We start from the raw sequence: 25,186 nt of genomic DNA on the forward strand, positions 1-25,186 counted from the left end.
GAACAATGGGAGAAAAGGGAGACCATCTAATTTTTTAAAATTAGATTGTTCTCTGAAACAAGCTGAACCTGACTGTCAGAAGCCAAATTATAGAATTCTCACATACCAGAATTAAGCTTTGATGACACCAAGTGGATAATGCCTCTTTAACTGTACCACGGAAGTGCCACCAGCCTAGGTTCCACTGTGGTGGAGGCTCCTGCTGCGCCCAGGTGGGCAGTAAGCTGCTGCTGCCACCGGTTCTCTTATCCAGGCCTGGCCCAAGACGTTTTGCTGTTTGAGGCGAAGAACAAGATGGCACCCTCTCCATTTCATATACAAAAGCTGACTAAATTGTTTCTTCAATACTAAGATGGAACACTATCCTCCATTTAACTGAAGGAAGCAGACTAGCTTAGAGGGCATAGGGCACACTGTGAGGCACACGGCTCTTTTCTCCAGCATCTTGCTGCCACCTCCCAGCATCCGCCACCTGAGGCAACTGCTTCACCCTGCCTAATGGTAGGGCTGGCCCTGCTTCTACCAGTGGTAACAGGTGGGAAGCCCAGAAAAAGTGGCATTCTGTGGGCAGGGCAGGAAAGAGATGGGTTTGGATCTGCTGCATCCAGAGATCCTCTGTTCCCACAGATGGTCAGATTATGGCCTGTTATGCCAGTTTTGGGGCTGTAGAGATAATTTCCCACACAGTGTTGTCAATGAGGGGATTGTAAATACATGGATCTGCCAAGCTGAACAGCCTGGTGAAGCCACCATGCAAGCTGGCAGGAATGGGGATAAGGCGGTAGATCTGCCTCGTTGCTCCCTGCTGGTCCCACCCAGGAGTGCTCTGCCTGCTAATTGTTCTTATAAAACAATGGTGTTACATTTTAAGCAATTGTTCTTCAAATCAATGCTATGAAAATAGAATGTACATGAATATTAAAAGACTGAACCCTTTTTTCTCATTTTTTACCCCGAGAAATCCAGGAATCATTTTACTTGAGGTCGTAGTGCAGGAAGGGCTGTACACAGTGCTGGATCCACGTTTTGGGGGTCCCTGGGCAACACACCCACAGTGGGCCCCCTTCCTCAATGAACCTTCGCACTGTCATTGTCACCAGCTGCCATTGTTCGTCCTCCTCTTTCTCATCATTGCTAATGCTACCACTTGCTTGCTTGGCAGCAAAAGAGAAAGCGAGAGAGCAAGTGAGCAAGCAGCGGCATCCGCAGCTTCATCTTCTCACGACCACCGTTGTCTGGGCAAGAGCAAGAGGCAGCTGAACAAGCAGGTTGCAAGGAAGAGGAGGTGCAACTCCAGGGGGTTGTTGTCAGCGGGCCACTGCTGGGGCGAGGTGCCCAACCATGCCTACCCTTACTGCCAGCCCTGGCTGTGTCTTCACCTAAATTGAGTAGATCTATATATGTGGATCTTCTGGACTCCTTCAGGGCTGGGGTGCAGAGAGCTGTCTTTGCTATTAAATGGCAGTGCTGTGATACGATGAAAAAGATGGGCTGATAGGGGAATATAATAATAAATGAATAGAATAGAATAGAATAGAATAGAATAGAATAGAATAGAAATGTGGGGTGGAGGGGTTATATAGCAGACTTTTCTAACAATAAGTCGAAGGCAAGAACTGAGCGCTCTTAATTTTATTTTTCAGTTTTGAAAATGGTACTGCTGATTAAGGGTGCAATCCTATACATATCTTCCCAGAAGTATGTTCGATTGTTTTAATGGGGCTTGCTCCCACGGAAGGGGGTATAGGACTGCAGCTGGAGTATTGTTCCGATGGTGAAGGCAGATTTTTCTCTCTCTCTACAAGCACTACCTGTTGTGAATGCATCCACTGAAGCCTTGAACTTTCAGCACTTGCTTTCCTACAACTGCCCCTTACTGGTTTTAGAAATGCATAGCAGCAATTTAAAGGTCAGCAGGCTGGGGGAAAAAAACTGGTGCATGATTTAAATAACCATCTTGACAAGCAACATCCAAATAATCTACAGTAGTTCAAATGTATTGGTCTTGTTCTGGGAACTGAGGTTAGCCCAAGAAAGGTTTCTGATTTACTGCTTTTCAAGACCTAGACAAACAAATATATAACTGTACTTATTATTTATATACTTCCAATTGATGCTAGGGTAGCACTTAGGCAATGAATTATGGGCTGCAATCTAAACAAGGAAAAGAAACCTCAATACATTATACGTCTTTGTTAATATACAAAAACTGAACACCTACTCAATAGCACTCAAAATAGCCTGGGCTATAATGAGCAAAGTTCATACTTCACACATTTTGGATAGCTGGCATGCTTACCATTCAGATGAAGAGTGGAGAAAAAGACGGTAATGTTTATTGCTTTGTTTGAGATAGTCATATCTTGTCCTCCTGGGAGGGCTATCTTACTAGTGATATGCAAAATTTTCCAGTTCTATAAAAGAGAACAGGAAACACCCCCTAACTCATTGGCAACAAGCCAGGCCTTTAAAAACCATTGAGGGTGCAATCCTACATATGATTAGACAGAAAAAGTCCTGCAATTCCCAGCGTAGCTAGCTGAGAAATGCTGGGAGTTGCAGGACTTTTATCTGTCTAAACAATGCATAGGATTGCACCCTGAGTAGCTTTAATAACGACAGAGCAGTGCTTGACAAAGTAGCCTTAATAAGCACAGGGCAGTGCTTGAACAAAGCCATCTAAACATTCTGCTAGGAAATATCTGTTTCTACTTGCTACAACATTAAAATGTTCCCTCTTAGGTGTCAAGGGCACAAATGGTCTTTGCAAATAGCTAGAGCCAGTAAGGAGAAGCAGCTGTAGTAAATGCATAGTAGCAGCTAGTCCGAGGCAGTAACTGGGCAGTTTGGTACAGTATCATGAAATGGGTTGAGAAACTGGGAAATCAAGGTGTAACAAGGGCTTCTTCTCATATAACCTCAGGAATATTGAAGCTTCTTTCCTGCTGTGAGCTAGCTGCTATAGTAACTGTCTGTATATTGGAATCATGTGGGCAAAACCAATCATGTTTTTCCCACCTTGTGCCTGGGGAGGAATGCAATGACTGGGAAGGAAGACCAATGTGGTTTGCCCAACTGTTATGGTTCAGCAATACACATGGTTACCGCAGTAGTGTGGGATGTTGACCTGGGGTGCTGCTGGCTCCCACGTCACTGCAAGAAAGTAAGAAATGGACCAAATATCCAGCCAAAGAAGTTAAGGGCTCTGATGCAGGGGGCAGTGAATCTGCTCTGGGTTTCCGTCAGAACCAATCAGAACTCTAAATTTTAGAGTTCTGACTAAAACCCAGAGTGGATTCACTGCCCCACTGACATCAGAGCCACCAGCCTCCACTGGTTAAGGGCGCAATCATAGAATCATAGAATAGTAGGGTTGGAAGGGGCCTACAAGACAATCGAGTCCAACCCCCTGCTCAATGCAGGAATCCTAGTCAGAGCATCCCTGACAAATGGCTGTCCAGCCTCATCTTGAATGCCTCCAGTGTGGGAGAGCCCATTACCTCCCTAGGTAATTGGTTCCATTGTTGTATTGCTCTAACAGTCAGGACATTTTCCTGATGTTCAGCTGGAATCTGGCTTCCTGTAACTTGAGCCCATTATTCCGTGTCCTGCACTCTGGGATGATCAAGAAGAGATCCTGGCCTTCCTCTCTGTGACAGCCTTTCAAGTACTTGAAGAGTGCTATCTTATCTCCCCTCAGTCTTCTCTTCTCAAGGCTAAACATGCCCAGTTCTTTCAGTCTCTCTTCATAGGGCTTTGTTTCCAGTCCCCTGATCATCTTTGTTGCCCTCCTCTGAACGCCCTCCAGTTTGTCTGCATCCTTCTTAAAGTGTGGTGCCCAGAACTGGACACAGTACTCCAGATTAAGCCTAACCAGAGCTGAGTAGAGGGGAACTAGTACTTCCCGGGATTTGGAAGCTATACTTCTATTAATGCAGCCCAAAATTGTTGTTGTTCAGTCATTCAGTCGTGTCCGACTCTTCGTGACCCCATGGACCATAGCACGCCAGGCCTTCCTGTCCTGCGCTCTCTCCCAGAGTGTGCTCAAGTCCATATTCATTGCATCGGTGATGCTATCTAGCCATCTCATCCTCTGCTGTCCCCTTCTCCTTTTGCCTTCAATCTTTCCCAGCATCAGGGTCTTTTCCAGTGACTTTTCTATTCGCATTAGGTGGCCAAAATATTTCAGCTTCAGCTTCAGTATCTGTCCTTCCAATGTGCACTCATGGTTGATTTCCTTTAGGATTGACTGATTTGACCTCCTTGCAGTCCAGGGGACTCGTAAGAGTCTTCTCCAGCACCACAGTTCGAAAGCATCGATTCTTCAGTGCACAGGCTTGCTTATAGTCCAGCTGTCACAGCCATATGTTGCTACTGGGAAAACCATAGCTTTGATTATATGAACCTTTGTCGGCAAGGTGATGTCTCTGCTTCTTACTATGCTGTCTAGGTTTGCCATAGCTTTCCTCCCAAGGAGCAAGTGTCTTTTAATTTCATGGCTACAATCACCGTCTGCGGTGATCTTGGAGCCCAAGAAAATAACATCTGTCACTGCTTCCATTTCTTCCCCTTCTATATGCCAGGAAGTGATGGGGCCAGACGCCATGATCTTAGTTTTTTTAATGTTGAGTTTCAAACCAGCTTTTGTACTTTCCACTTTCACCCTCAACAAGAGGCTCTTTAAATCTTCTTCGCTTTCTGCCATTAAGGTGGTATCGTCTGCGTATCTGAGGTTGCTGATAATTCTCCCGGCAATCTTAATTCCGACCTGTGATTCATCCAACCTGGCATTTCTCATGATGTACTCTGCATATAAGTTAAATAAGCAGGGCGACAATATACAGCCTTGTCATACTCCTTTCCCAATTTTGAACCATTGGTTGTTCCATGTCTGGTTCTTACTGTTGCTTCTTGACCCTCGTACAGGTTTCTCAGGAGACAGGTAAGGTGGTCTGGTACTCCCATCTCTTTAAGAATTTGCCACAGTTTGTTGTGATCCACACAATCAAAGGCTTTAGTGTAGTCAATGAAGCAGAAATAGATGTTTTTCTGGAATTCTCTTGCTTTCTCCATGATCCAGCGAATGTTGGCGATTTGATCTGTAGTTCCTCTGCCTCTTCGAAACCCAGCTTGTACTTCCGGTAGTTCTCGGTTCACATACTGCTGAAGCCTAGCTTGTAGGATTTTGAGCATCACCTTGCTGGCATGTGAAATGAGCGCAATTGTATGGTAGTTTGAACACTCTTTGGCATTGCCCTTCTTTGGAATTGGAATGTAAACTGACCTTTTCCAGTCTTGTGGCCATTGTTGAGTGTTCCAAATTTGTTGGCATATTGAGTGCAGCACTTTAACAGCATCATCTTTTAGGATCTTAAATAGCTCAGCTGGAATAATGTCATCTCCGCTAGCTTTGTTGTTAGTAATGCTTCCTAAGGCCCACTTGACTTCACTCTCTAGAATGTAGGGGTGGACGAAAGTCACTTACCTTTTCTCGCAGCTTGTTCGCGGTGGGGGGGAGCGCTTTGCTGCTCCCCCCGCGAAGTTCAGGCTGGGGGGGGGAGGCTTCCCGCCTCGCCCGGCCGAAATTCAGGCCGGGGGGGGAGGCTTCCCGCCTCGCCCGGCCGAAATTCAGGCCGGGGAGGAGGCTTCCCGCCTCGCCCGGCCGCGAACACGAAAGTAAAAAAAAAAACAAAACAACGTCCCTTGATAGGCTACGTGACGATTCACGTAGCCTATCATGGCTAGATCTGGAAAGTCAGCCATTATAGGCTACGTGAATCGTCACGTAGCCTATCACGGGTGACTTTAAAAAAAAGAAAAAAAGCGCGTACGCGAATGGCGGCCCCCATAGGGAGCCGCCATTCGCGTTCCTTATTTAGTTGCTGTAGTCTACATAAATCTTTACGTAGACTATGGCGAAAATAAGGGCAACGCAAATAGCGTTGCCCTTATTTTCGCCATAGTCTACGTAAAGATTTATGTAGACTACAGCAACTAAATAAGGAACGCGAATGGCGGCTCCCTATGGGGGCCGCCATTCGCGTACGCGCTTTTTTTTTTTAAAGTCACCCGTGATAGGCTACGTGACGATTCACGTAGCCTATCATGGCTGACTTTGCAAATCTAGCCGTGATAGGCTACTTGAATCGTCACGTAGCCTATCAGGGGACGTTTTTGTTTTTTTTTCTTTGATTGCAATGGCGGGGGCGGCAGCCGGTCAAAAGACCGGCTGCCGCTCCCGCCCCGCTCGAACACCGGACGAACCGCCAGCCAGACCCGCCGCCGGGAGGGACATTCAGGGAAGGTAAGTCCTGTCCCGGGGTTGGGCGGGGGGCGGGGGGGCGGAGGATTTCTCCCCGAAACTTGTTCGGGGGGCCCAACACGTTGGCGCTTGGCCCCCCGAAGTTTCGGGGAGAAATTCTCCGCCATCCCTACAATGTCCGGCTCAAGTTCAGTGACCGCACTATCGTGGCTATCAGGGACATTAAGATCTTTCCTGTATAGTACTTCTGTGTATTCTTGCCACCTCTTCTTAATCTCATCTGCTTCTGTTAGGTCCCCGCCTTCTTTGTCCTTTATCATGCAAGTCTTTGCACAAAATGTTCCCTTGAGATCTCTGATTTTCTTGAAGAGATCTCTAGTCTTTCCTAGGGATGTCAGAGAATTTCGCCCCGAATCTCGGGGAGGCCGAATGCGCTGGCATTGAAATCAGTGGCAAAACAGTCTGCCACACCGCTGCCATCCCCCGGGACGGGACTTACCTTCGGCGAATCTTCCTGGCAGCGGCAGCTCCGGCGGCGGCTCCAGCAGTGGTGCGGTGGCAGTGGTGCGGTGTCTTCTGACCGGCTGCCTCCACCATTTCCAAGTTTAAAAAAAAAAAAAAGTTATAAGCTACGTAAAGATTTACGTAGCCTATCTGCTAAATTTTAAAAAACACCGTGATAGGCTACGTAAATGTTTACATAGCCTATCACAGCTGAGTAAAAAAAAAAAAGCGCGTACGCAAATGGCGGCGTCCATGGGCGCCGCCATTTGCGTTCCTTATTTTGGCACGTCTTGGTCTATGTAAAAATTTACGTAGACTAAGACAGCGAAAATAAGGAGAACGCAAATAGCGTAGACGCTACGCTATTTGCATTCCCCTTATTTTTGCAGTCTTAGTCTACATAAATGTTGTTTTTTTAAGTCAGCCGTGATAGACTACATAAACATTTACGTAGCCTATCATGGCTGACTTCAGGGACGCAAACGGTGGCAGCTACAGCTGCCACCGTTTGCGTCCCTGCTAGCCAGCGGCCGGATGTCCAGCTGCTGGCAGAGCCAGCCGGCGGCTCCACAGAATCGCTGTGGAGCACAGCCGGCCGGCCAGGATTCCGGGGGGGGAGGAACGGAGTGCCTCCCCCCCATCCAGGATTCCGGGGGGAGGGACAGAGCGCCTCCCCCCCCCCGGAATCCATAATCCATGATTATGGATTCAGCATAATCCGCGAAAGGTAAGTGATTTCCGTACATTCCTAGTTCTCCTGGCAAAACTCTATTAGCCTTTGTCCTTCTTCATTTTGTACACCAAGGTCATGCTTGCCTGTTATCCCAGTTATTTCCTGACTTCTTACTTTAGCATTCCAATCCCCTATGATGAAAAGGACATCTTTTTTTGGTGTTAGTTCTAGAAGGTGTTGTAGGTCTTCATAGAACCGATCAACCTCAGCTTTAGGGATGGACGGAACACTTACCTTCTGTACCGTCCTGTTTCTCCTGGGGGGGAGGTGCTCCATCCCTCCCCCCGGAATCCTCGATGGGGGGAGGCAATCCGGTCCTCCCCCCTGGAATCCTGCCTGGCCAGCTCTGCTCTGCGACCAAGCTGCGGAGCCACCAGCCAGCTCCGGCCACCTGCAGCCAGACATCTAGCCGCTGGGCAGCCCTGCAGGGACGCAAATGGCGGCTGTCGTAGCCGCCACCATTTGTGTCCCTGTATTTAGCTGTGATAGGCTATGTAAATATTTACGTAGCCTATCACAGCAGGGGGAAAAAAGCCAAGTGTACGCAAATGGCGGTAGCCGCCGCCATTTGCATGCGCTGGGTTTTTTCCCCCCTGCCGTGATAGGCTACGTAAATACTTACATAGCCTATCACGGCCTCCACAGGGATGCAACTCGCATCTCTGCATTAGCCGTGATTGGCTACGTAAGTCACGGCTATGAAGAGGAAGCGATTAGCCTATCACGGCTATGAAGAGGAAGCAAATGGCGGTCGCAGGACGGCCGCCATTTGCAAAGCAGCGCAGAAGGGAGCAGGTAAGTGCTCCATTTCATGCACCTTTTGTGGGTTGGGGGCAGAGGGGACTTCGTCCCGTGCGCCTTTCATGGGTTGGGGGTCGGGGGGGTTGTTCCACAATGGATTTCAGGGTGCCGAATGCACTGGCATTCAGCCTCACCAAGATCCGTTGCGGAATTCTCTGACATCTCTACTCAGCTCCTTCAGCATCAGTGGTTGGGGCATAGACTTCAATTACTGTGATGTTGAATGGTTTGCCTTGGATTCATACTGAGATCATCCTATCATTTTTGAGATTGTATCCCAGTACTGCTTTTCCCACCCTTTTGTTGACTATGAGTGTTACTCCATTTCTTCTAAGGGATTCTTGCCCACAGTAGTAGACATATTGGTCACCTGAATTAAATTCACCCATGCTTGTCCATTTTAGCTCGCTGATTCCCAAGATGTCGATGTTCAATCTTGCCATCTCATGTTTGACCACCTCCAGCTTACCTTGATTCATTGATCTTACATTCCAGCTTCCTAAACAATATTGTTCTTTACAGCATCGGACTTTCTTTTCACCACCAGACACATCCACAGCTGAGTGCCCTTTCGGCTCTGGCCCAGCTGCTTCACTCTTTCTGGCGCTACTTGGAAATTCCCTCTGCTCTTCCCCAGTAGTATACTGGACACCTTCCGACCTGAGGGGCTCATCTTCCGGCGTCATCGCTTTTAGCCTTGTGATACGTTCCATGGGGTCTTCTTGGCAAGAATACTGGAGTGGGTTGCCATTTCCTTCTCCAGTGGACAACATTTTATCAGAACTCTCTGCCATGACCTGTCCATCTTGGGTGGCCCTGCATGGCATAGCTTATGGCTTCACTGAGTTATGCAAGCCGCTTCACCACAACAAGGCAGTGATCCATGAAGGGGAGCCCAAAATAGCATTTGCCTTTTTTGGAGCTACATCATATTGTTGGCTCATATTCAGTTTGTAATCTACAACAATTCCACAATCCTTCTCAGTTGTACTATTTTTGAGCCAAGTAATCCCCATCTTGTAACTGTGCATTTGGTTTCTTTTTCCTATGCATAGAACTTGGCATTTATCCCTATTAAATTCCATTCTGTTGTTTCCTGCCCAGCACTCCAGCCTATCAAGATCACTTTGAATTTTGTTTCTGTCTTCCAAGGTATTAGCTATCCCACCCAATTTTGTGTCATCTGCAAATCTGATAAGCATTCCTTGTACCTCCTCATCCAAGTCATTAATAAAAATGTTGAAGAGCACTGGGCCCAGGACTGAGCCCTGCGGTACCCCGCTCGTTACCTCTCCCCAGTTTGAGAAGATCCCATTGATAAGCACTCTTTGAGTCCGATTCTGTAGCCAACTGTGGATCCACCTGATCGTTGTTTCATCTAGCCCACTTTGAGCTAGTTTGCTCATCAGGATATCATGGGGCACTTTGTCGAAAGCTTTGCTGAAGTCAAGGTATATTATATCCACAGCATTCCCACAGTCCACAAGGGAGGTTACCTGATCAAAAACTGAGATCAGATTTGTCTGGCAGGATTTGTTCTTGACAAATCCATGTTGGCTTCGAGTAATCACTGCATTGTTTTCAAGGTGCTTACAGATGGATTGCTTTATCATCTGCTCCAGAATTTTACCAGTGATTGATGTCAGACTGACTGGTCTGTAGTTCCCAAGTTCCTCGTTTTTGCCCTTTTTGAAGATAGGCACAACATTAGCCCTCCTCCAATCATCTAGCTAGGGATGTACGAAAGTTCCGCCTCGGATCTCCGGGAGGCCAAATGACAGCGCATTCGGCCCCCCAAAATCGGTGGCGGAACGGCCCACCACCACCCCGCCCCCCCCGGGACGGGACTTACCTTGGGAAGATCTTCCTGGTGGCGACGGCTCCGGCAGCAGCTCCAGCGGCGGTTCGGCACTGGTGCCTGCGGCGGCCGGTCTTCCAACCGGCTGCCGCCGCCACCATTTCCAGGTAAAAAAACCCAAAAAAACAAAAAAAGTGATAGGCTACGTAAAGATTTAGGTAGCCTATCACGGCTAGATTTTAAAAAAACACCGTGATAGGCTACATAAATGTTTACATAGCCTATCACATTTGATTTAAAAAACACACACATGCGTACGCAAATGGTGGCGGCCATGGCCATAGTAGATGCTACGCTATTTGCTTTCCCCTTATTTTCACCGTCTTAGTCTATGTAAATGTTACGTAGACTAAGATGTGCCAAAATAAGGAACGCAAATGGCGGCGGCCATGGCCATAGTAGACGCTACGCTATTTGCGTTCCCCTTATTTTCACCGTCTTAGTCTATGTAAATGTTTATGTAGACTAAGATGTGCCAAAATAAGGAACGCAAATGGCGGCGGCCATGGCCGCCGCCATTTGCGTACGTGCATGTTTTTTTAATCAGCCGTGATAGGCTACGTAAACATTTACGTAGCCTATCACGGCTGACTGCAGGGACGCAAATGGCGGCGGCTACGGCCGCCGCCATTTGCGTCCCTGCTAGCCAGCGGCTGGATGTCCGGCTGCTGGCGGAGCCGGCCAGTGCCTCCGCAGAATTGCTGCAGAGCACAGCCGGCCGGCCAGGATTCCAGGGGGGGAGGAATGGAGCACCTCCCCCCCCCCCGGCGAGGATTCTGGAGGGAGGGACAGAATGCCTCCCCCCCACCATCAGCATAATCCTTGAAAGGTAAGTGATTTTCATACATCCCTACATCTAGCACTTCCCCTGTCCTCCATGATTTCTCAAAGATAATAGACAGTGGTTCTGAGATTTCTTCTGCCAGTTCCTTTATTACTCTAGGATGCAGTTCATCTGGCCCTGGAGATTTGAACTCATTCAAAGTAATTAGGTGTTCCTTGACCATACACCTATCCATCTCAAGCTGCAATCCTGCCCCTTCAGCCTGTACTTTGCCTTTACCAGCGGGCTCATAGACCCTCTTTTGGGAGAAGACTGAGCCAAAGTAGGAATTGAGCACTTCTGCCTTTTCCTTGTTATCATTTTGCCATCCTTATTTAATAGTTGAACCACCATTTCTTTCCTTTGTCTTTTACTATGCACATAGCTGAAGAAAGCCTTTCTGTTGCTTTTAGCATCCCTCCTAACCTCAGCTCGTTCTCAGCTTTAGCCTTCCTGACGCCATCTCTGCAATTCTGTGCTACCTGCCTGTACTCTTCCTTTGTAGCTTGGCCTTCCTTCCACTTCGTATATGTGTCCTTTTTTGTTCTCAGGTCATCTCTAAGCTTTTTTGTGAAACCACATTCGCTTCTTCTGTTGTCTTCCATCTTTTTTTCTTGTTGGAATTGTTTGTAATTGTGCCTTGAGAATTTCCTTTTTAAAAAACTCCCACCCATCTTGGACTCCTTTTCTCATTAGAGTTGCTTGCTTTGGGACCTTACTGATCATTGTTCTGAGTTTATTAAAATTGGCTTTCCTAAAATCCAGGGTACAGGTTTAGCTACACTTGGCTTTTGCTTCCTTTAGAACCAAGAACTCAAGTGTAACATGGTCACTTTTCCCCAGATTTCCTGTAATTGCTACTTTATCCACCAAGTCATATCTGTTGGTTAGGATCAAGTCAAGGATAGCTGATCCTCTAGTTCCTTTCTTTACTTTCTGTAGGAGGAAATTATCAGCAACACAAGTCAGGAATCTCTTGGAGGGGGCATGTTTTGCAGAATTTGTCTCCCAGCAAATATTGGGGAAATTGAATTCCCCATTACTACTACATCATGTTTCCTTGAAACATTGGCTATTTGCTTTTCAAAACTTTCATCCTCATCTTCTTCTTGATTGGGTGGCCAGTAGTAGACTCTGACCACCATGTTCCTTGTATTCTTTGCTTCATTTATTTTAACCCAGATGCTCTCGATGGGGCTGCCAAGCTCATCCTCCTGTATTTCTGTGCAGAGATATGTATTTTTCACATATAGTGCAACTCCACCTCCCTTTCTGTTCCTCCTGTTCTTTTTGAACAAGTTATATCCTTCAGTTGCTGTATTCCAGTCATGGGAGTCATCCCACCGAGTTTCAGTTACATCTATCAAGTCATAATTTCCCTCCTGTATTAAGAGTTCAAGTTCATTCTGTTTGTTTCCCATGCTCTGGGCATTAGTGTATAGACATCGAAGACCATGTGCTTTATAGTCTGGCTTTCTTCCTACATGTTTCTGAAGACTATTATTGGGCGCTATTAGAGCTGTTCTCTCTGTTGTGGTGCATGAACTTTCATCCATTGTTACCCCAACTTTTTGTCTCACTCCCCTGTAGGATTCAGTTTAAAGCCCTCCTGATGAAGTTCTTCATGCTGTGGCCAAACACATTCTTCCCAGCCTTTGTAAGGTGCAACCCGTCCCTTGCCAACAGTTCATCTTCCAGGAAGTATAGCCCGTGGTCCCAGAATCCAAATCTCTCACGCTGGCACCACCTTCGTAGCCAGTCATTCACCCAGAGTGTTTTTCTTTCCCTTTCTGTCCCTCTTCTAACTAACTTCTAAATCCTATGCAAAGTCACGTGCCGATAGCCTTTTGCCTATGCTATCTGATTTATAAGGGCTGTAACCATATAAGCATTCCTGCGATCCCTAGAGAGCTGGACTCTGTAACCTGATCTGCTAAAATAAAGGGTTTTGCTGTTTTTCATGACCTGTGTCAGCATGCCAGAGTGTGTCAGAAAGTCAGGCCTGACAGTTGGCTGGGACATGCTGGGAGTTGTGGGACTTTTTTTTTCTGTCGACACATGCATAGAGTTCCACCCTAAAACAATTAGCTACACAAATGAGAAATTATCCGTCCAGTCAGATATTGGAGGTGGGAAAAGGAAGGCTGTGATCAGAGCCAGGAAGAAGGCAGGAGAATAAAGAGACAGGGAACATCTGTTTGTTGCAGTGCTTCGTTCCTTGATTTGTGCCTCTGTTGAGAGTAAGTAAACTTTTCGTTTTTAAACAAATTAAATACAGAAACTAAGTGCAATGCCTGCAGCAACCAATCCTTCCAGTTCCAGAGACTGTTTCCAATATCATATCCGCTGCAAAATGTTTGAAACAAACAAATAAAAGATGTCCATCCAGGCATTATTGGGGAAAGTTTTGCAAGGCAAGCTGATAGGCTGACAATAGGTAATTCATAAACCTAAGGGTAGATGTTCCAGCTATTCTAGATTAATTTAAAAATTTCCACTTAACAATTCAAGGAGTAAACCAGAACAAATTTTGACCTTAGCCCTATTCAGGCATGCTAAACCCAATAGGCTAAACATGCGAGGGGACGAAGTGCCCTTTCCCTTGTCACATTTCATTACCTTCTATTCATCCTGGAGGGCAATAGCCTAAAGAGAAGACACTCCTGTATGCATGGAGGCTCTCCATATGAGCCAGAATGCGGACAAATCCATGTTCCAGATTACGTGGAGGGCCCACACAGACAGCGGAAGCTCTCTGCTTCAACCGTTGCCCTCTACAAGCAGAGAGTGACGAAACATGTTGAGGGAGAGGGACAGGGCTGGAGCACTTCCTCCCCTCACATGTTTAGCCTATTTAGGTTAAGCATGCCTGAATAGGGCTCTTACTGAATTCAGATGTAACTCTGGCCCAATCTAAAATTTCGTTCCATTGTTTTGATTGGAGGCTGCTACACATAAGCCAGTGACTTGTGATCTGAAGCCTAGCACTACAATCCTATGCATGTACAATCCTATGCCGGAGCCGCCGCCGGAGCCGCTGCCCCTGCTGGTGCCACTGCCAGGTAGGTCCTTTCCGGGGATTTCAGGGGGGTGGCAGGGGGGTAGTCCATTCTGCCATGGACTCTAGGGGGCCGGATTCTCACTGGAGTCCATGGCGGAATTCTCCAACATCCCTAGTAGTGTTGCATGTGTAATGGCAGGAGGCACCTGTTGTCACAGCACAACTGTTCCAATTTACTCCCAATCCTTTTTCAAGGATCTGGGTCCAAGCAGAGCCACATCTTGGTGAGGCAGTGTTTGTTTTCTTTTAACACAGGTTCCTTGCGGGTGAAAGGAGGTGTGTGTGGGGGGGAATAAAGAGATGAGACACAAGTAGTTGGTATAAACTTTGGGCCACATTTATTGAGATTGATCAGATCTGCGAAGGGAAACCTAAGTAGGCAACTTTTCTAAGCCAGCAACTAACCTGGCATTTTATCAGGTGAGACATTTAATGCCTGTAGAGTGGTGTCTTTGATCATCACCCCTCAGGGCTGCCCAATTTTAGGATGGGAGGCCTTCCCCTGTCACTGCCCCCTGGGCCACAAAACTCTAAATGGGTGATGAGTTGGCCTCTAAGGTAATCTTTTCCTTCCAACTGGGGCTGCAAAACCCTGAGCTGGAAGCCTCAGGCCTTACCAGTCACTATGTGACCAAATCAACCTAAGTATTTAAATAAGACCAAAACCACCTGAAATCAACTCCCAACCCCATTTACAGTGTGAAGTAGGCAAAACAACACATAGCCAAGGGCAATCTGACTATAAGCCAAAAATTCCTTCTCAGCCTCCAAAAGGACAACCAGCATAACCCACACTGCATACAGGATGGGAGGGAGGGAGCTGCGCTTCAAAGAAGTTGAACGCAGGGGCTCCACAGCCTAAAATTACTGGTAACCCGCCCCCCCAGTGGTGCCACTTCTGAACACCAGTGTTGCTCCTCTCATCTCTGCCTCCCCCACAAAAAACATCCTTCCCACAGCAAGGCAAGCCAGACATGGAGGGAAGGTACTTGTGAATGGAATGTTAATTGCTTTACCTCTGCACATTTACATGCTACATGATTTGGGGGCTTTCCTGTAGGGATGTGCGGATCCCCTTACCTGGGGTCTGTGCGGGGGGGGCCGCAGGCAGGGGGAGGTGATCCGGTCCTCCCCCCGGAATCCTCCCCAGTCAGCTCCACTCTGCAAGGAGTCCGTGGAGCCACCGGACGGCTCCGGCCATTGCCGGACTTCCGGCCACTGCTGGTCTTCCGGCCACAGCCAGTCTGCGGACACAAATGGTGTCCAGTGTAGGGGACGCCATTTGCGTCCCTGCCATTGGCCGTGATTGGCTATGTAAATATTTACGTAGCCTATCACAGCCAAAGGCAGGGACGCAAATGGTGTCTGCTACACCGGATGCCATTTTGTTCCACAGCCCAGCAGCGGATGAAGACAGTGACCTGTACCAGCCACTGCCAGGTAGGTTCCATCCTGGGGGGGATTTTGGGGAGTGGGGGGTTGTTATTCCGCCACGGTCTCCGGGGGGCTGGATTCCAAAGAATCTGGCCTCATTGGAGTCTGTGGCGGATTTCTCTGCCATTCCTACTTTCCTGGCTTTTGTGAACTTGAAAATTCTCAGCCCCATTTACTTTGTCAGCTGGACAGGGAAGGTCTGGCCATGGTTGAGCCATGTTCTGGTAACTTCCCAGTTGAATTGCTGTAATGTGTTATGTATGGGACTCCCCTTGAAGATGACCTGGAAGTTTCAAATAGAGCAGAATTTGGCTGCCAGAGTTGTAATGGGTACAGTCAGGTTTGTTGATGTAATTCCAGTATTAAAGGAACGGCACTGCTTGCCTATTGATTTCTGGTCCCAATTTAAGGTGCTGGTACTTCCCTTTAAAGCTCTAAATGGATTCGGATCCAAATACCTGCAGCATCCCCTCTTCCCACACCAGCCTTAGATCATCTGTTGAGGCCTACTCTACTTGCCTTCCATATCAGAAGTGCACTATGCAATCACACAAGAGAAGGTTTGTCGCAGTGACACGGGCATCGGCAGGAAGGGGCGGGGCAGGGTAGTTGCACCCCTGCCTGAATGAGCCATAATCTACAAATTCCCAGCTTTCATTTAAAAAACAAAGCAAATCTCTAGCCCTCATAGAACCTGAGATATGAGGCAAAAGGCACAGCCATTATCCTGCCCACTTGTTTTATAAGCAAAAATAGCCTTTGCCCACCTTTCAGGGTTTTTAGCCAAGTCATGACAATGTTTGACACACTCACCGACTGGAGAAGAAACTTCCTGGTTCACTGTAGAGCCTTTTGGGGGTGTCTTCCCTGGTAGGAAGTAATTACTGCCTCAAAAAATCAACACAGAAATCCAGGATCTTAGTGTAGTGAAGCTTGGACAGTAGTGTGTCTACCCGCAAAGAAAAGACCAGAGCAAAGACAGGAGTTCTTGATATTTCTATCAGGGGGCTTAATTATATTTTTTTCTGTGTTTGTAAACATTAAAAAAATACCTTGGCAATGCATATGGATAAACTTCATTATTATTATATCTACATTACAGGAGTCAGGGCTATGGCTGAAAGTTTGTAGCTTACGTCAGCCCTGCAAAGCAGCCCAGTGTTGTTGTTCCCATTATTCTCATTTTACTGGAGTCTGGGGGTGGGTGGGGAGAGTGTATGACAACTCTGCAGTGCAGTCTAGTGTTGTTATCCAGTCTCCTCGTGTGTTGGTTGTTTTAGGGAGATGCAGGGGTTCTGTGAAGTTGATTATAGTGGAAGTGCAATTTATTAAAGTCTATAGGGGATTGTTGGGATGTATATGCACGTGTTCTTTACAAGAACATGCTAGTTTTAGTTCTTGCAGAAGGCCTTGGTTGGGGGGGGGGGGTTACATACACAAAATGTGCAGCCACTCACAAAATGTGCAGTTCCAGGGGAAAATATCCAATTAGATGGAAAAACATATATCCAAAAGAACATTCCTCCAGTTCAAAACTCAAACCATGCAAACATTTTATTATGTTGATGTAAACAGTGGCTGATAATGTGAAAAGTAAAGCGAATAGTTCAGCTCCTGTAGAAACCTAAACCCTGACTAAGCATACCCATTTCTCCTCCCCCACCAAAGACACTCTCAAGAGACTCCACTGCTAGAGCATTCACCAAAGTTTCCAAGATGACGGAAATCATTTGAGAACAATTTATATAAAGTTGTCAATGTTATGATAAGGACAGTGATGCCATAAAATATCCCATATGACATCTTTAAGACTGCTGTTCTGTGTTCGTGCATCTGTTTTTCCCCTCTTACTCTTACTTTCTTTATACCTCTCATTCCAAATAAAATGTAGTTGGAGCTCATGATGCCTCTTAAGAACATAAGAGGAGCCATGCTAGATCAGACAAAGAGTCCATATTAGCTTTCAGTTTGTCAGTAAGGTCAAGAGAACTTCATCGCTTGTCACCACTATTTGCCTCAGTTCCTCAAACTCCCTTTCTGAAAACATCGGTTCAGACACAGATATCTGCCCTAAGTCTTCTGCAGTAAAGACAGATGAAAAGAATTCATTCAGCTTCTCCACAATCTTTATCCTCCTTTAGTACTCCTTTACTTTCTTTATCATCCAAGGATCCAAGCTGGTTTCCTGCTTCTGATTTATTTAATGAATTTGTTGTTGTTGGCCTTGATGTTGTTAGCGATATGGTCCTCAAAATGTTTTTTTGTATTTCCTATTGTCTGCTGGCATTTCATTTGTGAAAGTTTGTGTTTCCGTTTTCTTCATTTGGACAGGACATCCATTTTTTGAAGGAAGCCTTCTTTTTTCTAATAGCTTCCTTGAAACTGTTCATTTACCGTACTGGTGACCTCTTTTACTTGGTGCCACCTTTCCTAACGTGTGGTATAGATTCTAGGTGATCTTTTACTATTGTGGTTCTGAGTAACCTCCAAGCATTTTGGAGCAATTTAACCCTCTTGACTTCTCCCTTTCACCTTCATTTTTACCAGTCCCCTCATTTTAGAAAAGTTTCCTCTTTTAAAGTCAAATGTAACTGTGTTGGACTATCTGGGCAATTTTCCATTTAAATATAAATTAAATTTGATAACACCATGGTCACAGTTTCCAATTGCTTTGACAACACTCACATCTCACACTGCTTCTGGGTGGCACCACTTAGGATTAAGTCCAGGGTCATCTCTCCTTTGTTCAGTTCCATAAGAAACTGTTCTAGAACACAGCTGTTTAGGGCACTGAGAAATTTAACCTCTTAGTCATCACTAGAACATGCATTTATCCAGCCAATATGGGAGTAACTGAAGTCAGCCATTATTACAACACTTCCTCATTAGGAAACCTCCATTTTCACTTTCCATCTCAAGATCACCTGAGTGTTGTGGCCTGGAGCACAATAGCATGTCCCTAGTACTAAATTACTTTTGGAACCTGGTATAGTCACCCACAGCACTTCTGAGTATGAGTCTGCCCCTTTTAGGGCTTCTAGTCTGCTTGACGCTATGCGCTCTTCAACGTACAGAGTGACACCACCTCCAGTACGCCCTTCCCTGTATTTCCTGTAGAGTTTATATCCAGAGATGACTGGATCCCACTGGTTCTCTCCTTTCCATCAGGTTTCTGTTATGCCCATTATAAGTAGCTTGTCCTTTAAAACCAGGCACTCCAATTGTCCTGTTGATATATGACTCTTGTATGAAGTTTAACTAGAATACCATCAAGTCCAGTCCATTGGACTGAAACCTGTATGCTAGAACCTTTGCCTGCTTCATTCCTTTGTGCTGTTGAATTTCCAGGATTTTCTGCCACTCTTTATAGGCTTCCAAATGTCATGGAACAGTATTCTAAGCAACAACGCATGTGCAGACACACAAGGAAAATGTGTAGGTGTGTTATAGCAACAGACGCTATGCATGTGAGTTGCAATTGCACACCACCATGCAGCTTTTTCCCCACCCCTGGAAAAATTCCTGCAGACGCCCATGCTCAGTGGTGGCGGCACGCCTTCGGAATGCTTTCCCTAAAGAGGTATACCTAATGCCTACTTTACAGGTATGTTAAAAAAAAAATTTTCATTTACTCAGACATTTTCATTTATATTAACCTCAGCCTGTATTTGTATTTGTGGTTTTTATTTATTAAATTCAAAGTCTGCCTTTTACCACTCAATAAAGGTGGCCGGCCATTGTAAAACACAGAAAAAAACCAGAATCTCAGTTAAAACATAAAAACCAACAAACTAAAATACAATTCAAAACACAGCAATAAAAAATGATAATAAACAGCACCCAACCTAATGTGAAGAGAAAAGTCACTGGAAAAGACCCTGATGCTGGGAAAGATCGAAGGCAAAAGGAGAAGGGGATGGCAGAGGATGAGATGGCTAGATAGCATCACTGATGCAATGAATATGGACTTGAGCATGCTCCGGGAGAGAGTGCATGACAGGAAGGCCTGGGCTGGCGTGCTATGGTCCATGGGGTCACAAAGAGTCGGACATGACTTAACGACTGAGCAACAACAACAAACGAGTTAGTTAAACCACCCTGCAGCAAATAAACTAGTTTACATGCCAAAGGCCTGCCTGAAGAAAACAACAACAACTTTGCCTGCTGACAGAAAGACAACAAAGAGGGATGTTTCATTGCATCAAGTTTTAAATAACTGATGATCTACATCGCTGTACACTGCCTGGGACTTTGAGTTGACGAAGGAGAGAATAGAAGTGTTTCAGTTAAATAAATAAAAGAGGGAGCTTCTAGGATTGCAATCCCCACTCCAGGCTTCACAGAGCTGCCCCCTAACCACTCAGCCACAACAGCACAGAGCATCACAGTGGTTGTTGGCCCATGCAAGTGCAAAATCAGCTGATGAATTCCTAATAGTCTTATTTTGCATTCCAAGCACAGTAAGAATTTGAAGACAAGGGAGCAGTTTTGTGTGCAAAGCCTATTATTTCTGAACTTCAGGAACATTCAAAGAACTCTATAGTGTTTGCAGTGGACTTCTTTAAAATCTGAACTAAACACAAGGATTTAACGTGGGTTTTAACATGGTTTGGTGACACCTGCTAGACAAATAAGGTTTTAACATGGTTTGGTGACACCTGCTAGAGCAGCTGAACAGACAATGACAGAGAGGCTTTCCCCAGAGCTTTGAAATGCCATTGGATATGAATAAACTTTAGATGTTTTCTAATAAGAGGGCCCTCACCCAATGGTGCTTCCATATTTGATTGAAAATGAAATAAATTCATTGTGTATTTCAGAATTTATTGGCAGCTTTTCAGTCATGGCAAATGTCAGAACAGAGAAATCTAGGAGTCACAGGATCCCTGTCTCAGCGGCTCCAGCTGCTGTCGCTTGCAGTGTCCCAGTGGATAGATGTGGAATAGTTTGCTTGCCTGGTTTGAGTGTGAAGGAAGTGCAGGTTTCTACATAGCGAGAGGAAGCTCAGTTAGACAGTTGGGCACATGCTTTGCATGCAGAAGGTCTCAGGTTCAATCCCTGGCAACTCTGAGAAAAAGGATAGGAGAAGATGTGGAAGACCTCTGCCAGAGAGCTGCTGCCACTTAGAGAAGAAGGCATCCCTGGCCTAGATAGACAAATCGTCTGGCCAGGTACAAGGCAGCTTCCTAACTTCCTACATTGGCCTCCCCAACCTGGTGCCTTCCAGCTGTGTTGGACTACAATTCCCAGCATGCCCCAGCCAATGGAGGCTGCCCTATATACTGGGGGCTGGGGGAGGCTGCCCTATATCCTTTTGTAAAGAATGGATACCCTTACAAAACAAACAAAAAAGGCATCTGAGAACCCCACTGAGGCCCAACATGGTCATCTTTTGGCACCAGGTTAAGACTGCCCTCTGCTCCCAGGCATTTAATGGCATATGATGGGGCACTTATGTCAGCTGTCTTGAACAGGTCTGTTACTGAAACTGTTTGCTGAAAATTGTTTTTAACTATTTAAATTGTTTTAAATTTTGCACGTTAATTTTTTAGACTTTTTAAATGATGTTGTATTATCTATATGTTGTATAATTTTTATAATGCTGTAGTTTGTATTTTTTTGTGTGTGAATTGTTGTGAACCGCACAGAAAGCCTCAGCTATTGGGCAGTATAGCAATGAAATAAGTACATAAATACTGTAGATACCCTGTGTTGGGCTCGGCATGAGATCTGGCATTGAAAAGATTTGTTGTTATTTTTCATGCTAGCTACTGGAAAACGAAGGGAAAGGACTAGAATTACATCCTTGGTTTTTTCTATTCCCCTCAAAGCAAGTAGAGAATTTTGGAGCAGGATTCGGTAAACAAAGCCAAGCTTTGGGTTCTGAATTTTTGGCTCAGGACATGAGAACTGAATTTGTCTCGGGACTTGAAGCTTGAGATTTTTCACTCTCCTTCCTCATTAAACTGTGGTTGCCAAGTGTGGCACAGCCTTAACAACCACCAGTCATTGTTGTAGGAGTCAAGGGCCAGTGACATGGACAGGGGCTTGTGGGAGTTGGTCTAAGGAGATGAAATAACTTGATCAACTTTGAGAACTACATACTTTGAGTTATGGGGGGAACCAGTTGCTGCTGTGCCTCAGGCAGCAAAATGTCTTGGGCCAGTCCTGGGCATAAGCTTTTCCCCTCTGGTGACCAGGATGGTCTCTTGGAGTTTGAGCAAGCAAAATTCGGGTAGGCACCCCACTTGAGGTGGGCTGTGCTTCCCAACCCGATGCTGCTTACAGAAACTGAGCAGATGTATTCACCTATGTGAGCTCCCCTACTCAGTTTTTCACAACATCCCTAAGTTGTGAGATCTGCAGCTCATACATGGATGCATCACAGTCAGATGGCAATAAAATATCATGGTGGGAAAATCAGGCTAGTAAAATATGACATATGGGGGCTAATTTACACAGTTTTTCAGCCCTATTACACTTTTGTTCATGGTGAACAGTGCTTCAATTTGAGCCAAAATCATAAGCAGGTCCATCATTGCTCTTCAAAATTCTGGAAGGTTTGCAGCGTTATATTCATATATGATCTGGGTTTATGGTGACACTATATCCTTCAATCCTCTTGCCAACTACAATGCCAAGACCAAAAACAGGGTGGGGGAGTTAACCACACTCTCAGCTATGATGTGAATAGGACACTTGTGTTTAAAGAAATGCAGGCATGTGTAAAACCAAATGTGCCAGTTTGCTCCACTTTTATAATTTATTGGGAAAGTAGCCTATACATCTACTAATTGGTATAAAATTGTTACTGTGCAGCAGCCGCAATTTAGAGAGATTCGTTATCCATAAAATGAACTTTTTCTTCCCAATGGAGCAGAAGCTGTTAAATTAAAGAACAGAGAATTTAATATCTTTTGATGTGGGGAGGAAGGAAAGCAGGAAAGAGTAGCAAATGTTGTCATGAACCTGTCTGTACGGGGTGGGGATGGGTAGGGAGAGGCTAGAGGGAAGCAATAACAGATGCAGGCGTAGACTGATTTTGACTTAACAAAAACATTTTTCCTGTAATGAAATGAAATTTCTGCCTCTGATGTGCAACCAAGCTGGTAGCAGAGAGTCTGCTTTGATATAGACCAACAAGTGAAATGACATGCAAGAATGTTGAGGAAACCTGACATGACAGCCTGTTGCCCAGTCTCTCTGTGTACTCCACAGATGTACAACTTCACTAGGGAAGAGAAAGCATCCATCACACATTTCAGCCAGAAGGCAGAAGAGGGACATTTTAGGGGAAAGTTTTCGTAACTCTCAAAAATAATAAAAGCCAAGTTCTTACACAAAGCAACAAAGCCCCAAACAATGCTATCATGGGAGCATTGATGGAAATGTTGTACTGAAAAAAGGATGGTGTGCATGTGTGTGTGTGTGTGTGTGTGTGTGAGAGAGAGAGAGAGAGAGAGAGAGAGAAAGAGAGAGAGAGAACTTCATTAGTGTTGAGGACTACCTTAGAAGCAAGTCATAATGTTGTTAAAATGCAGGAAAAATGAATAGAAGTTTTACATCAAATTAATATTATGGCTTTTTTTCATGGAAACTCTTGATGCCAATCCACAGATACCAAGCCTGTTGCAACACCACCACCACCACCACCACCACCACCACCACAATATCTGGGCAGTAATTATTCCTTTCTGAGAATCCTAGCTTCCATTTTAAAATTCTGTCATTCTCATGTTGTAAAGATAAACTTAGAACAAATTGAAACAAAGACAGGGTACAAATATTATGAATTGATCCATTGGCAGTTCATAGAAGAACAAGAACACATCCTTGAAAGATTTCCACCCCCAACCTTGACAGCGAGTGAAATCTACACATTGAGCTTCATCAGTGGTCGGTACATAATCAAGCAATTAACAATGTGCACCATCCTTGACCCAAAGGATGGAAGATGTTTGGCCACCCAAGTTCAGCCATCTTTGATGCCCTCAGACCAATGATTTGGGTACCACAGCAGCATGAATTTGAGAAGTCACCAACAGCTTAAGTACAAGGGAGAACCAAGCCTACATCCTACAGTGATGTAGTCAAGCGTTTTGACCGATTACACCTGGCATTAGGACTACACAAGGATAAACAACTATTCTGTTCGTCCCTATGCAGAGTTTTAAAACACACACACAAAACCCTGTCAGTAATAGTAGTAATTACCAACCCACCTCCAGTATAAGTATGGCCTCTATGAAAGTGAAGATGTGTAATGCATGCCCTCTATCTGTTCAACCAGTGATCTCAATCCTGACCCAAAGTTGCTAGCCTGTAATTAGCAAGCTTCTAATTGATTTTTAATTTAAAGCAATTACAAATAGGGGCATTATCATGCATCATTTGTACTTATGGTATTGCAAGGCAAGTACAATTAGAGCAAAAGCAGGCTGGGAAATTTTAGTTTGAAGTAGTTTTGAGATTCATAATGAATGCTAGAAATTTCCTAAAAGTCAGTAACGGAAAGAGGAACTATTGTGATGACTCTCAGTATTACCTTAAAAATTATACACTGATCCTTTTCTAAAGGATGTTATAGTACCGTGGCTATCTTGTCATGACTCTGACAAGGCAAATGTCAAACATGAAGAAATCTGCAATAGGATATTTTTTAAAAAAAAAAAGAATGGTAAAGCATTCATTGACAATGCTGAAGATGAAGTTAAGAAGAGACCAAAACCTGGAATGAATATATATGCGCTCTCTCTATCTATATCTATATCTATATCTATATCTATATCTATATCTATATATTGTCCTTGAGAAATGGAAAGTAGTGACAATCTTGACTGTGCCACCAGAATGGACAGTTTAAGTGCTGGGAGGATAATGTGGAAATTGTCAAGGGTCTCAAACAGAGGACTTTGGCCTGAGTATATGGCAGTTTGCAGGCAGAGGGAACTGTTGGCCTGCTCTCAGGTGTGCTGCAGCACTACCACAGAAGATGGCTAGAACCAACAGGAATTAGGTGATGAATGGAGCCAATAGGATCCCATCAGTCCCTATAAAGCTGTTTATTCTGGACTGCCTTTTCAATCTGGGCATCTTGGTGTTCCATTGCCGGCTGAGCTGTTCATAGACTGCTTCCCAGATTGAGTTCCTGCTTCAACCTTTACTGAATCTCTGGCTTGCTTGCCCACCTGCTTGTCTTCAGGTCAGTAGCACTGACATAATGGTGACAACTAACTGAAGATTAGCCTTTCATAGTCTAGTTCTATCTTGTCCAATTTTCTGCGGAAGTCAGCCCTGGAAGCGTTGTTGAAGCTGCCTAATTAAGCACAATCCAGCCATTCAGTGTGCCAGTGGGACAACAGGAGTAAACATTCAGTGGGACATATAGTCACGAAATTGTAGTTATTCAACATGGAGTTGGAAAACACACCATTCATGCCTAATAGTCTTTATAAACTATTATTAGGTTACAGAGCAATCAATGGCCTTAAATTTCTACAGAACATATAAATCCTGTCCGGATGTTGTGCCTAAACAGGGTATTGTGACATGTGTAAGGGGTGCATGTGGCCTACACTGCCCTTGTCCCTAATGTCTCTGCATGTGCCGGCCATGCCCTCTTATTTCCCAGTGTTTCTGCACTGAGTGGGAAAGTCTGAAAGGAGTTTTACATGTAGAAACCTCCAAGCAATTGGCAAACTTAATAGAGC

The 25,186-nt window shown here is 45.2% G+C and overlaps 1 protein-coding gene across 21 annotated transcripts in view; it reads right to left on the reverse strand.

Annotated features, from left to right (window-relative positions):
- Nucleotides 1–25,186, reverse strand: part of LOC146347177 (uncharacterized) — a 75,366-nt gene that overhangs the window by 35,457 nt on the left and 14,723 nt on the right. For 2 of the 21 annotated variants that reach the window (XR_014790180.1, XM_084850006.1), the window contains one exon: nt 6,762–6,846. The exons of 15 other annotated variants lie outside the window; for them this stretch is intronic. Coding sequence is in view for 2 of the 6 variants with exons in the window: in XM_084850006.1 (XP_084706132.1) it covers nt 6,762–6,846 (85 nt within the window). In the remaining 4 variants the exon portion in view is untranslated. Of the gene's footprint in view, nt 1–106; nt 274–6,761; nt 6,847–16,289; nt 16,426–25,186 lie in introns of all 21 variants that reach the window. 4 more of the 21 variants (XR_014790188.1, XR_014790178.1, XM_084850012.1 and 1 more) reach the window with 4 other exon arrangements.

Source organism: Heloderma suspectum, chromosome 4, assembly GCF_057233095.1.
Source record: "Heloderma suspectum isolate Gila_16-S chromosome 4, 16-S_ref, whole genome shotgun sequence".
NCBI lineage: Eukaryota > Metazoa > Chordata > Lepidosauria > Squamata > Helodermatidae > Heloderma > Heloderma suspectum.